Genomic DNA, 13724 nt, shown 5'->3' with positions numbered 1-13724 from the left:
CTTCATGTTTAGTGTGGCTCAGCACATTTTCAGGCTTTTTCAGGATGTGCTACTCTTGATCACCTCTGTTTTATGTAATATGCCTTGGTATCTGAGAAAGTCACACTGATATTCTGTTCTTTTTGCTGTATGGAAGTGTTCAGAAACCTCTGTGCTTGCCAAACTGGTGGTCCAAAGTGGAAATAATAAAAGCCCTAACAATGGATGAATGACTCTTAGAACTCTCTACTTTAGATTTGTTTTTATCTTGAAACACAATCTCTTCTTGTCTTGAGGCCTCTGTCCTTGAAGTGTTGCAGTCAGTCCTTCCAGGGCCCTCTACTGACAACTTACTGATCAGCACAGAAGTGGAAACAGGCAATACTCTCACATTCACTAATCAACTCCAAGGATCCCTAGGATTTTGCCTTTTCATCAATCCCGTTCACTACATGGCCGCAATCCATCACCCTGTAGCATCCACACCAGGACTCCCACCATAAGTGTTAATCTGCAGTATGTTTTCACCTGTTTCCTCCCTGCCATGGCCCTCAATATCATTTTTTCATCCATCTTCCCCCACTCCAATACTGCCATATCCAAGCCAGTCTGACTTGCATTGTATGTCTGGGTTTAGTCAGGATACTTGTGCCCTCTGAACCAGCATCTGATTTCACTTTCATAGCTGACAGCATTCCGGCATTCTATTATCCATGTCAGGAAACATGTGCTCACTGTTAGCTCATGTGTGTGAGACCTTAACTTCAGCTTCAGCGCTTGGAACTCCAAGCAGATGTCATAACCAGACAACACTGCAAAGACCCAAAATCTTTCGGTAAAGCACCAGAGGCTACTCAATCTACGCAAGGTGGTCAGCAGCCATTTTAAACCTTTCTGATGTATGATTTAGAAACTTTTAGAGATGTGGAGTTCCCTCTTGTCAATAAGCAGTTTGAATTAGGCAACCAAGGTGAGCCCTTCTAATCCTGAAATTATCTGCAGGTAGATGGACTACACTTTACCCAATGTAAGATGTACAAAACTCTCCAAAGGCAATATCCTGGTTAGGGATGTGACAGGAAAGACTAAGAAGAGAAGGCGTTATAAGACAGGGAAAGGAAGACAATACTTAGGTCGAACTAGACAGAGAGAGCAGATTACTGGGAACTCGCATGGACCACGGGTAGCTTCATCAGATGGTAGTAAGAAGGCTTCATGTACAAATGAGATCTATCAATTAGGTTGTGATTGAACAAGCTGCCAGTTTGTTCACTGTGTACAGGCTGGGGTGATAATATCACACTTGTGGTGCTATCCTATGTGATTTGGGCTACCTTATTGACTGCAAGATTATTTCTTGTTTAGTACTGTGCACCTTTTGCTTAATTTCCTTTTGTAATTACATTAAGCTTTGAATTTTGGAAGAAATTATGTGCAATTACATGAAAGGCAAAACCAGCATTCGCAATTCTATTTCAGTGCAAATTGCGTCCTTGCGTCCACCTGCTATCTATGTTTGAAGTCCAGGTTTAGAAATACATTATTGTAGAAGTTACTGAAATGCAGTGTGCTATTTCTATTAGAAAACAATGTAACTCAAGACCTAGAGGTCCCTTAGGTGGTTTAATTTATTAGTTACAAAGTTACTTTCCCTGGCACTACAGTAACTATTACTGTATTATAATAATTTCGAACACATGATTTTATAGAGTTGTCTACCATGAAATTCAGACAGCACCTTGAAAGCCCACCCCACCGCAGAGATCAGGGAGCCCACCAAAGTCATCTGTTTGGCTTAAAATGAGTTATCTATATATTTGTGTATTTATTTGTTTATGAATGTATGTAATCACATATCTGGACAGAAAAGTCTACATTGAGGATGAGAAGGAGTGCACATTTATACACAGAAAACCAACCAGCTGTAACAATTTACTTCATGCAAACAGCGGACACCCACATGTCTTAAAGTGGAGCATCCTATATGGGGAACTCCTAAGAGCATGGAGGAACTGCTCAGAGGATGGGGAATTTGCTCAGGAAGTTGCAGAGGTGTGCCAAAGATTCCTAGCCAGGGTTTACCCTAAGAGTGTAATGGATGATGCCCTAAACAGAGCTCGGACACTGAAATTACTAATTCCAAAACAGCCCACTAAGAGGAGAACAGAAGAGAACCAATAATTTGATATATAATGGAACATGCTGAATCAAGCAGTCATGTTAAACAGTCATTACAGCGGAACTGGCAACTACTAAAATTGGGTGAGACAAGGAATCAGATGCTAATGGACCGTCCAGTGGCTAGGTCCTTAGGACAGTATCTAACAAACAGTTTCATGAGAGATGTCCCAAAAGGGAAATCCATCTGGTTAATGAAGCACCAAAAAGGCTTTTGGTGCTGTCAAAGGTGCAAGGCCTGTCAGTTTGGATGAAGTGTGGATGCATTCAAATCACGAAGAGGGAGACCATTTTGTACTAAGGACTGGATTAATTGTCATACTCCATGTGTAGTAGACATTCTAGAATGTGGATGTGGCAAACAATATATTGCGAGTACCGTTAACAAGTTGAGATTACGAATTCTGCAACACCTTCATGCTATTCAGAATCAGGACATGACCTATGTGATGGCTGAGCACATATGGGAAAATCATGGAGGAGATAACACAGGCCAATGCTGCTATGGGATTCATCATGTCACCGGAGCACTAAGAGGTGGAGATCTAGAGCTTGCACTGAGGCAGTCCGAAATGAGATGGATAATATTGATAAACATGGAGATACTTTGAGGTCTGAACTTTGATGCAGAATTACATGTGTTTTTATGACAAGTCTCTTCTGACTACTAAAAATGCACTTGGCTTTAATATAGACTGAAAATGATTCAAAGTGGACTTTAATGTCTGAAAAATATAGTAAGATATTAGGCAGATGGTACTGATGTGCCGTATTCATGAAATGATTATGTGATTTTACAAATTGTGAATGATTATCCGCATTTTCCAGAGTACTGTTTGAATATGTGAACTGTTCGCAAAAATGTTTTGTTTGGAACACTCAGAGATGATTAAACAGTGTGGTGGATATATATATACGAGTTGGAGACGGTCAAGGGATCAGTGCAGCCGCTTGGTGGATACCGTTCCATCTGTTGTGGATTATTTATATATATATATATATATAAACAAGTTGAGAGACAAATCTTTTTGGATTACGAGTAAATTTGAGGGGATATAATAGGAGAGGGAAAATGGGCTATGTTGACAATAAATGAGGATTGAATAGATTATGGATTGTGGCATGAAGACATGAAGGTGAAAAGGATGCACGTCCTCTTTCAATTAAGCGCTTGTCACTTTATAAAATAGTGAAGAGAATATGGGCTATATAGAGAATAAAGTGAAAACTGATTAGATTACAGACACTGACATGCAGATATCAAGGTAAAGAGGATGCACATTTTCCCCAACTAACCATTCGTCACTTTAAAACCTCAAAACTGTACGGGTGCGTAAGATCTAGGCTATATGATGAATCTGTACTTCACTGTGAGAATAATAATGCTTGCATTATAAACAGCACTGTCCCTTTAAATTAGAGGCACTGTCATCTTAAACATGTGGAGTCAATGAGAATTAGATCGCTGTCCTAACCAGCTACGCAGAATATGCGTACGTTCAATGCATTGCAGTATTATATTTAATAGTCAAAAGAAAAAATATGTAGACCTTACCACGGAACAAGTTATGGCTCAGGCTCCCTTATGATCAGTCTGTATTTCAACTTGATCACGAATTATGACATTTATCGTTGTGCAAACAAGTACTAAGAACATGACTTTTTGAAATTGAGGCACAAGTCACTTTTCTGTGCTGAGACATAGAAATAGGCTCATTGGTAGCCATGGTAACCCTGTAAATAGAGATGTTTGCAGGGGCAGTACTGTTACGTTTACAAATAGGAGCATTGTCACTTCAAGAGGGTATTCGATAGGAGACCAGGCTTTGTCCAAATAAGTGATAAATACGATGTAGAGATCACTTATGAGGATAGGATGGATTACATAACATATTTATATAGACTGTCTTTTCAAGTATTGTAAGTATTTTTTTTTTAAATCTTGAAAAATGTGCTGTGTCAATAACAGTTGTTTGGACAACAAATTAAAGTAAAATGTTATTTAGGAAATGAAAAAAATTCTGCACTTCGTTATGCAAATGTGAAATAGAGATGTGGTGGTTTCATATGTTTCGATGAAACATCACCGTGGTCGGAACAAATGAAAAGTGTAAAGGTTCACTGTGCTCGAATGTGTTTTCTGTTTCTATCAATGGGAGGGGAGGTGAGCCTCTTTTTAACACACTTGCACTGTATTGACCGCATGCCCAGTTAAAGGCTCTGGCCGAAACGTGCCGCCATGTTTCTTTGTATGGCACTATTTGAACGTTTGATTTAAAAGGAATAAATGGATAAACTGCACCTGACTGTGCCACCTTTTGTCTGACACTCGCTCTGGGCCCAGGAGATAAAGAGAGGCGGAGAGTGACTTGAGGAAAAAACTGGATCGAATTTATGTATATAGGTATGAATGTATTTTATTTTTTTTATTTAATTTATGCAGTTTTGTATAACTTGGCCGAAGGGCCTTAAAAATGATATGGTATAATCAGTCCTTAATTTGTAAATAAAAACATGTCAGTGCCCAAAGCCCTCCTCTTAAACGCGTGTCTGCTGCAATTAAATGTGAAAACACAGAATACTAAGGCAGCATAATCCTGACGTCATCTCGGGCCCTCTTTTATTCATTTACAGCCACTCCCTGCCCCTTCAGCTCACTCTTGCAGCTTTATGCTTTTTTCATTGTGACGCTTTTCGTTTTTCTCTTCCCCCGTCTTTCCCATATGTGTCTTTTGCTCACAGTAAATGCTTGAGGCGGAAAAATAAGTGCCGCCCCTCAAAAATAAGTGTTGTCGCTCAAAAATAAGTGCTGGTGCTCCTCAACGGAATTAACAAGCACAAATTAAGCACTGGGTATAATGAGAGAGCAAGGAATCCTACTCACGCAGGGAGGCAAGTACTGCCACAACCACGACGATGAGGACAAAGACGGCGTACAGAACCTTCACAGCCGTCTGGACGGAGAGGTTCTTCTGGCATCTGGCGCAGCTGGTCCGTGCCCGGCCTGAGCAAAGGAGAGAGGAAAGCAAATACATTGTTAATATCTCACTACGAGAAGTCGGGCACAAGATGGGCAAAGCGCCAAGACTAGCACGGGAAAATCCAAAGCGCTGCCAAAGCTTCACATGTTGACAACCTTACAAGAGAGGGCAGGAATGGGCAGGGCATGTGACTGTCATCACATGACCGCGATCAGAGTTTACTAATGGTGCGAGAAGTAGCAAAGCTTTCTTTATTTTTGTTTCACTTTGCCACATAAGTGCAATAATCATGACTTTACAAAACATTTATGCTGCAAAGAACCTTTTTTACCACTAACAAAACAGTTCTGCATAAAATATGTTTCACAGAAAAGTCAGGCCCGTGTACTAAAATCTGGAAATTCGCAATTCAGTCGATGATGTGATTTAGCGGCTAAATTAAGCTTAAAATTTGTGAAAAACATTAAACTCACGGGGCCTGATTCACAAAGGTAAATTACACGTTTGAGTAATTTACACTTTGGAGGTAGTTTCATTTTTTCACTATTCACAAACTCAGAGTATAAATTTACTACAAAAGTGTAAGTTACATGTCTCCACCCCAGAGTATATCAATTCACTTAGGGCCTGATTACAACTTTGGAGGAGGTGTTAATCCGTCCCAAAAGTGACGGTAAAGTGACGGATATACCACCAGCCGTATTACGAGTCCATTATATCCTACGGAACTCATAATACGGCTGGTGGTATATCCGTCACTTTACCGTCACTTTTGGGACGGATTAACACCTCCTCCAAAGTTGTAATCAGACCCTTAGTCTTGTATGGGCGGATGATGTCCCTTCCTAATCCCTTGTTACTTCTCCTGAGTCCCTTCCCCTTTTAGAGTAAATTTGTCCCTTTTAAAAAGCACTCCCCTGTGCCCCAACCAAATTTTCTAATAAGGTGTGTACTCAAGTGTGCAGAGACTCCGCAGCTGGGGGTAGAACTGTGCACACATAAGTACTGGTAACTGTGGAGGCGTAAGATCTGCACATAGTTTGTGAATAGTACTTTATAGTATGTTTTGTAGTACTACATACGTAATACAAAGTGCAGTTTGTGAATCAGACCCCCAGTGCTTTAAGCATGAGCACATTTTAGGATTTGGGAAAATATATACAGGTATCAGTGTGGAAACACCAATTTCTATACTGTAATGGGGCAGAAATTAAGAACATGAAAATACCGCACCTAGATATTCTCACAGCCCGGGGTTCTGGGTGATTTGGGGGCACTCCTATGGAATAACAGCCACCAAAGCACTTTTCCTATTCTCCTCCTCCTCAGTGATATTGTGCAGAGAAAAGATCTGCAAAAGGGAATTAGCAGAGAAAAACTTTGCACATCTGAACCGGTAAAAGGGCGAAGCAAACCAGAGAAAAGGGATGAAGTTGGTAAAATTCTCAAACTTCGCCAAGGGAAAAACATAAAAGAGGACGATTTTCAAGTTATTTAAGTAGTGCCCATCATCTACTTATCAAGTGCAAAGAATACATAAAATACATAAAAGTTTCTTCCACTAACATAATATCCATTATTGTATTCGTTTTATTTTTGGCTAAGCACTCCCCTGGCCATGGTTGGCCTACAGATCTCTGTACAGTACAACATTACACAAAACACCAACTATACAATGTAATATTCTTATTTATATTCGTTTTGGACAGGCGCACTTAACCAAATAGGGCTTCAAAGCGCTGTGCATATCATGAGTGGCATAAGCTTGAGTTACAATTTTACATTCAGGCATCCAAAAAGTACATGTGATGTGTTTGTGCTGACAGTGCGGCTTACAGCACAACTTTACTTCTCCTTTCAGCTTTACTACCCCATCTGCTACAATGTCATCTTTCATAGAATTTGAGTCTCAAATTGCAATGCAGTTTCCAAATATGTCTCTCTTTGGCATTCGCAACTTCCTTCCATTTGCTTCCAGCGTTACCATCCCTCATGTAACATCAGGTCACCATGGATGTGATTAAATTACAGCACAGTTACAACTATATACTCGGTGTATTTTAAGGATTGGATCATCCGCCAGCAGGCCTTTCAGGGTAAGAAGAGTCAGTCCTTAGAGTATTAGATTGTAAATATTTTTTTCAACATTGTTTTAAAAATAAGAAAAAGGGGAACATTTCTGACCTGGACTTGGAGGAAACATTCTCACTTGAGAATACAGCCCTCGAAATAAAAAACAGATTCCTGATAAATCAAACCCCCTTTCTCCATTCACGATTAACTAATGTAAAGAAAGTAAAACTGCCGCCAAATTGTAAACAGATGAGTTTTAAGACCCTTCCTAAACAAGCATTGGCAAAGAACACGTCTTGCTTTTGACAAACAAGCAAGTGGAGCCGGCTTCTGACTGATGGGTGGGTCAGCAGAGGCGGGGGCCTGGGCACCCCGGAGCAGTGCGATGAACTGGGGCGGGTCCCCATGAGGGTGAGCCCGGTGCATGATGGGGAACCCGCACACAGCAAGTGCCCGCTCCATCAGGACTTCCTGAAGCACTAGGAGGTCCACCTAAGGGATGGAGTTCTCTTTTCTAGGCGCTAGGCGGTGGACCTTACAGAGCACACCTTGTTCTGGAAATAGTTGTCTGTGCAGCAGAACATTTCATTTAATAATTGGAGCAACCCGCATAGTGTCAAAAGGAAATGAAAATAAAACCTGCAGAGAACTAGAAGTTCTGCTGAAACTGCACATATTTGCTCCTTCTGTATTGCACACAAAGCGGTTTGGGTCTTTCACGTGCTGCACAGGAAATGCATGAGCGAGCATCCTTGTGTGTTCGTGCACAGTGTGACCTTCATCGATGCTAGGCACATGTGGCTCTATGGTGATGGTTAGTGTTAGAAGTGATGGTTGAACTGAGAGCACTGACAGCTGACCCCCTGGCCACAGTGTGAGCTGCTTGAACTGCCTACTGCCCACCAATGAGGCCCGCAGTGGGTGCCGGGAAGGTGGGTAGGATTCAGTGGCCATTTACTCTGTGGCCTCTTTTCTCTGTCTCTTACTGCTAGCTCTTTTTTAATTGATACAAAATGAGAGAGGCGATGTATCATTGTGCAGAGAGCAGAGGTTTGTGGGAGTAGGTCTTCAAGCCTATGGAGCAGTAAAGGGAAAATGTAACCTTCCACAAAATGGCATGGGCTTCAAGGAAAGTGCACCAAGCCAATGGCAAGCTTTGAAAACTACACTACAGCCAATGTCTGAATGGGGCTGCACAAAAAAACCATTCTCTCTCTATCTGGCACTTATTCATGAACTTTATATATGGGATACATTTCCTCCAGACATAAATCATAAGGATATTGTAAGTCACTGAGGAATTCTGTAACCATATAAAGAAACAAGGCTAAAGACTAAGATCCTGTATAAGGTAATGGAACTCCAAGGTGACTTTCAATATCATTAAAATGTACAACAGGGGGTACTTTATTCCTTATAACACATGGTGACACCATCACCCTCTCCACAGTTACTTTAGTTATTCGCTGTGGTACACTTTCATATGAAGGAGATAGGATATTTTAAACAAGACAAATACATTTAAAATCTCTAATGCAAAACTAAATACCCCAAAATAAATTACATATTTGTTGCGAAAATATATAACAATCAGTTTAATACAAGTCAGATTTAAAAAAATGCTAGAGGGGAGAGTGTGAAGCAACAGGTAGGGATTCCAGCTATCCCATATTCACCAAAGGCGTGGTAAAAGTAAACATGTTGCTATAAATATATCCTTTCTGCTTATCACTGTTTATCTCGAGAAAGAGATCAGCAGAATAAACAAGCATTTGCAATGCAGTGGGTCTCGCATTTGCTCGAGTTAGAGCTATTAACGTTGTAAACTCCAAACCAGACTTTTCTTGCCACATAAATTGAAAATGAAAAGCAAAACAGTTTCATATAAGCAAGCCGATTCAAAGCGCCAGGCCATGAGCATGAAGGAGACACACAAAAGGAAAAAGAAGTTCACTCATAGTTAACTTATCAGCAAAAGTGTAATTAGCCATGTAAGAGGGTCGATGTCCAAGGCGGTAACCCAATCCGCCCCAAGGAGGGACAAATGTAAAGCATTTACCAATTATAACAAAGGATTTTTGAAGGGCAAGCCCATGAACAAGCGATAGTGATGGGCGTGAGGTGGGAGTGTTAAAAGCCCAAGTAGATAACAACACGTCGGAAAAGCAGCACTTGCACGCTGCTATGCTGGACCTAAAAACTATGTATCGTTTTTGTTTCCTAAAGTGCTCTGTGACCTGCCTTTCCACTCGGCTGTTGACTCTGGAGCAGGCCTTGAAATAAAATCAAAACACAACCCTACAGTTCAGTGGCTACATCGTTTCTTTATTACAGGTGACTAGCGACGTCACAAGTAGGCCTGGGGGATATTTTAATTATGCCAGCGTAATTAGTATAATTCTTGGAACCTTGCATTATGCTTGTGGAATTCCCGAAATTATGCCATTACACCACTCTGCATAATTATGAGCCTCTACTGTTAAAGATTGCTGCAAAATATGCCATCCTCGGTAAAAATGTATCACAAGCAACAGAACATGAGCAACTGTTCTTCTCATTGTGCTTTTCTTAAATGAGCCTCTGGCTAAAAATTGACATGAGGAAACATTTCACACTAAGGTATATCATGAAATGGAGGATTTGCATTTCTCTACTTATAAGTAATTTTGCATAATTTTTCCAAAAATTGGCAATTAAATGAAAGCTAATTACACAAATTGTGCTTGCTCTTACTAACAACAGCCCTGTAATAAGGAAATTAGAGCTAGGCTTTTATGCAGGAATTGCAGGTCCCATGTATGATAAAATAACTATTAACATGAAGTCTAGAGAGAGAGAGAGAGAGAGACAGAGAGAGAGACAGAGAGAGTTATAGACAGAGAGAGAGACAGAGAGAGTTATAGACAGAGAGAGAGAGGTGCAGAGAGAAAAGATGGCAGTTTCAAGGTCCCTAAGAGTGTAAAAGCTGGAGACAGCCCCTGCAGACCTTCCAATGGAGACAGGCAGAGGTGACTGACCCAACCCACCCTGCTTTCCTAAGCAAGTAACTTTGCATTTCATTACTTATGGCTCCACCTCCCCCTTCTCTGAAACAGGATACATTCCCCCACGAGCTCCAGTTAGAATGCAGGTCTGCCTTTATGTATAACATATGTTTGTTTTTACCTATTTATATCATAGTGTAGTGCAAACACCTATTGGCATGAATTGGAAAAGTGGAAGAGATAAGAGAGCAGGAGTTACTGTTGATGCAAAGATATAATTGGAACTCCAGATTCAGCAGCCTTTAATAACTGAATGGATGTTAATAGGCCCCCATCTCAGGAAGGTCACAGTTTATTTCTCCTGAGCACAGGAGGTTGGCAGTAGGAGCGGATATCAATTCACTCAGTAACGTTTGCAACATCCTGTGCAGAGATCTTCACAAAAAAATCTTCACTAATATGAAAATTGACAAAAATGCAGGTATAAGCCTCGTGTTTGAATTTATTACATTCTGAAGCAATGCCCTTAGTAGATACTAGTAAAAGCGAGAGAAAGGTTTTCAATATGATGGCTGAACTATAAATGTCTTCACCAATCGCAAACTCTTCATCTCTTTGTCAAAGTGTAAAACTCTGCATCCAAAAGCTCTCTGCATTCAGCTGCAGCCCTGTGGATTCTGAGCCCCTGATGTAAACAGGCCACCCTCACAACTACTGCTCACATTCAGAAAGCACGCTGCCTCCCTCACCTGCGCGCCCCCTGTGCCGCTCTCTCTGCACAACACCCCTCCAGGGTCAGCCATTACTGTGCTACTGAACATCTACAAAGTGACAGAACTTACACACCTTTTAATCTTTGTCCAAAAGAAACAGAACTGGCTGGACACAGTTAATGGTTGTGTTGTCTGTAAGTGTTCACTGTATCTGAGTTTCAAGCCTACCATCTACCCTTAAAGAGTAAGGGCCTGACTTGACCTTGCTGACCCTGAAGGTCAAAGCCTAGAAAGGAGAAGCAGTCATGCAGAACATGCAGTGAGCTGCAGCAGTATCTGGTCCCTGTGGCGTCAGAGAAGGCAGGCAATGCTCATCACAAGAATTCCTCAGTTGGCGATGAACCCTGACGAGCTCTCCTGACGTCAGGTGTTTGCAGATGATTGTCATTAAGCCTGATAATAGGTGGGCAGGTGTTCAACAGGTTTTGGCCTTGAGATGCTCGACATTAGCAACGTATTGAATTGCGTATGCTTCTCGCTGTAAATATCTGGGGAGCAGGGCTCTTCTTGACACTTAGAGAGTCACTAAAGTGATAGAAGACTGAGCCCTTGCTGCTGGCTCAGTGAGCCGTACAGGAGATCCTAAATTCAGCAAGGTATTTCATCTTTAGCTTGTGGAGGTCACACTATGTCATTCACTATTAGGTTAAGGGTGATGAGTGGAAAGGCTTTTGGTGTACATTGTAGGATATCAAATTCTATTGGCCGAACACTTATTTGGCTAAGTCATGTTGTCACCTAATGCAATAAATATGGGCCCAGTTTTAAGATGGCCTGGCGCCTCCTTGCGCCACATTAGCGTAATTTTTTTTAACATTAATGCAGGCTAATGAGGCCAAAATCGCAGCGCCAGATTATGCCTGCGCCAGGCATAATGTATGTAAGGGCGGCGTCCCCCCGTTAGGGGGAGCAAAAAAATCTAAAAGATATCGGTGCGCCATTTCTTGCTACATTTTTAACGCCTGCACAGAGCAGGCATTAGAAGGAGGTGCGCCATTATTTATAATGGGCCTCAATGTGCTTTGCAGGATTAGCGTCAACATTTTTGTTGCTAATCCTGCAAAGCGCACAACTAGTGTCAAAAATGTTGACGCCAGTTCCCTAACTACCACCATGGAAGCGGTATCTTAAATACAGCGCACACATGGTGGCGTTAGGGGGGGGCGCTAAGGGGCGCAAGAAAAGTGGCGCTTGAAGTGGTTACAGTGATAAATGATATTCTGGGGGGGATGGGAGGAGGGGGTGAGGTTTTCAAACCCTCTTGGCTCACTCGGTCTAACTTGTTATGACCTTCCAGAAGCATACACCAGAGCATGAATGAGAAATCTGTCTCCTCTTGATGTCAGGCAAACACAGGAGCTGCAGTGGTTTGTGTCACACAACACACCATTAATCCTCTGCGCTAGGGAAGGGCTTAAAGATGTCCACTTGTGGGCTTTTACATGACTCTGCAGGTCTGCTGCCAGGAGATTTCATTTCAACACATGTTGGAAGAAACTGATTCATGACTGAATACAGAAAGTCTTAATTTTGGTCTGTATATTAATTATTATGCGTGCATTGCCTTGTAATAGAACAAGCATTTAACATGCATATTATATTTTAATGGCATTTATATAACATTTGCTACCCCTGACGAGGCATTGAAGCACCTTACGCCAATGTTCTTTAAGAGTTGGGACGTCAGTAAAAATTGTCTATTAAAAGAAGAACTGAAAACACATGGCAGGTGTTGTGTCTGCCCACTTTAGCATTTGGCGATCCTTTACCTAGGGCAGGAAAAGACAGTGTTCCCAAAGGTGGAGCCACCATGTTTAATGTCACTGGGAAGGCCAGTGGGAGACCCTGGACAAGACTTCTCATCTAGGTTGACCAGTCTAACACCGATTTTGGTGGTGTCACCATCCTGCATGACTGCCATGTAAGCCAGAAAAATAGAACGACTTTCAAATATCCATGACTTGGGAAAGAAAACTCCCAACATATTAGGATCATTTTTAATGTGAAAACCTGCAATAAATTTCCACTTTGAGGGAACATTTTTAGTGTCAACATTATCAACAGCAAATCCGCCACAATGGATTAATGTCGTGGAATTGCTGTACCACCATTTTCTGCCATTGCAGTGAGAGCTTCTTGGTGAATAGAACTTCCTCCTCTGTGGTGACAAAATCTAACTGCTGCTGACTATTCTCTGGGAGTGAGTTTCCTGCACAACTTTAGTGGATCACTGTACCACCTACCAAGGGCAAACTCAGACCCCTAGCCGGACTTCACTAACATAATTTCACTACATTGAATCGATGTTGGGCGAATGAAGTTTTCAGTTTCCGACTGAATCTGCTTTAGTTAGCCTGGCTGATGACCTCTTAAGTCCCATGAGTGAAGATGCTTCTGGACTCTGTTTGATATTTGGCCTATCAGCAGTGTTTCACTTCATTAATCACAGACTTTAGCCACAAAACCCTTGTGTAGGTTGGTAGAATAACAATGCAATGACTCAACATGTTCCTGTAAGGGATGATCCAGTGGGTGAGTCATGGGGAACCATGGGGTGGCGATGGTCCTCTGCCATCACATGCCACCGTCTTATGTACAACATATTTGTGAGACAGCTGGGTGTAGACGATAGCAGCTGTTTCAGACACAAGGCGGTATCTGAACAGCGCTCAATGTCCTAGTACTCACATGCAAAATTGCATGTGAGGATTAACTGATTAAAAGAAGTTGTTGAAGGTCAGACAATAGTATGTAGG

At 41.6% G+C, this 13724-nt stretch overlaps 1 protein-coding gene across 4 annotated transcripts in view; it reads right to left on the bottom strand.

Moving 5' to 3' along the window:
- SCARA3 (scavenger receptor class A member 3) overlaps positions 1-13724 on the bottom strand; it is a 184380-nt gene that overhangs the window by 97110 nt on the left and 73546 nt on the right. For all 4 annotated transcript variants that reach the window (XM_069233709.1, XM_069233710.1, XM_069233711.1 and 1 more), the window contains exon 3: positions 5042-5161. In XM_069233709.1, coding sequence (XP_069089810.1) covers positions 5042-5161 — 120 coding nt within the window. The remainder of the gene's footprint in view (positions 1-5041; positions 5162-13724) is intronic.

The sequence above is a fragment of the Pleurodeles waltl genome, chromosome 5, assembly GCF_031143425.1.
Source record: "Pleurodeles waltl isolate 20211129_DDA chromosome 5, aPleWal1.hap1.20221129, whole genome shotgun sequence".
Taxonomy (NCBI): domain Eukaryota; kingdom Metazoa; phylum Chordata; class Amphibia; order Caudata; family Salamandridae; genus Pleurodeles; species Pleurodeles waltl.
The sequence above is the reverse complement of the archived record's forward strand: the minus strand, read 5'-3'. Positions and strand labels throughout refer to the sequence as shown.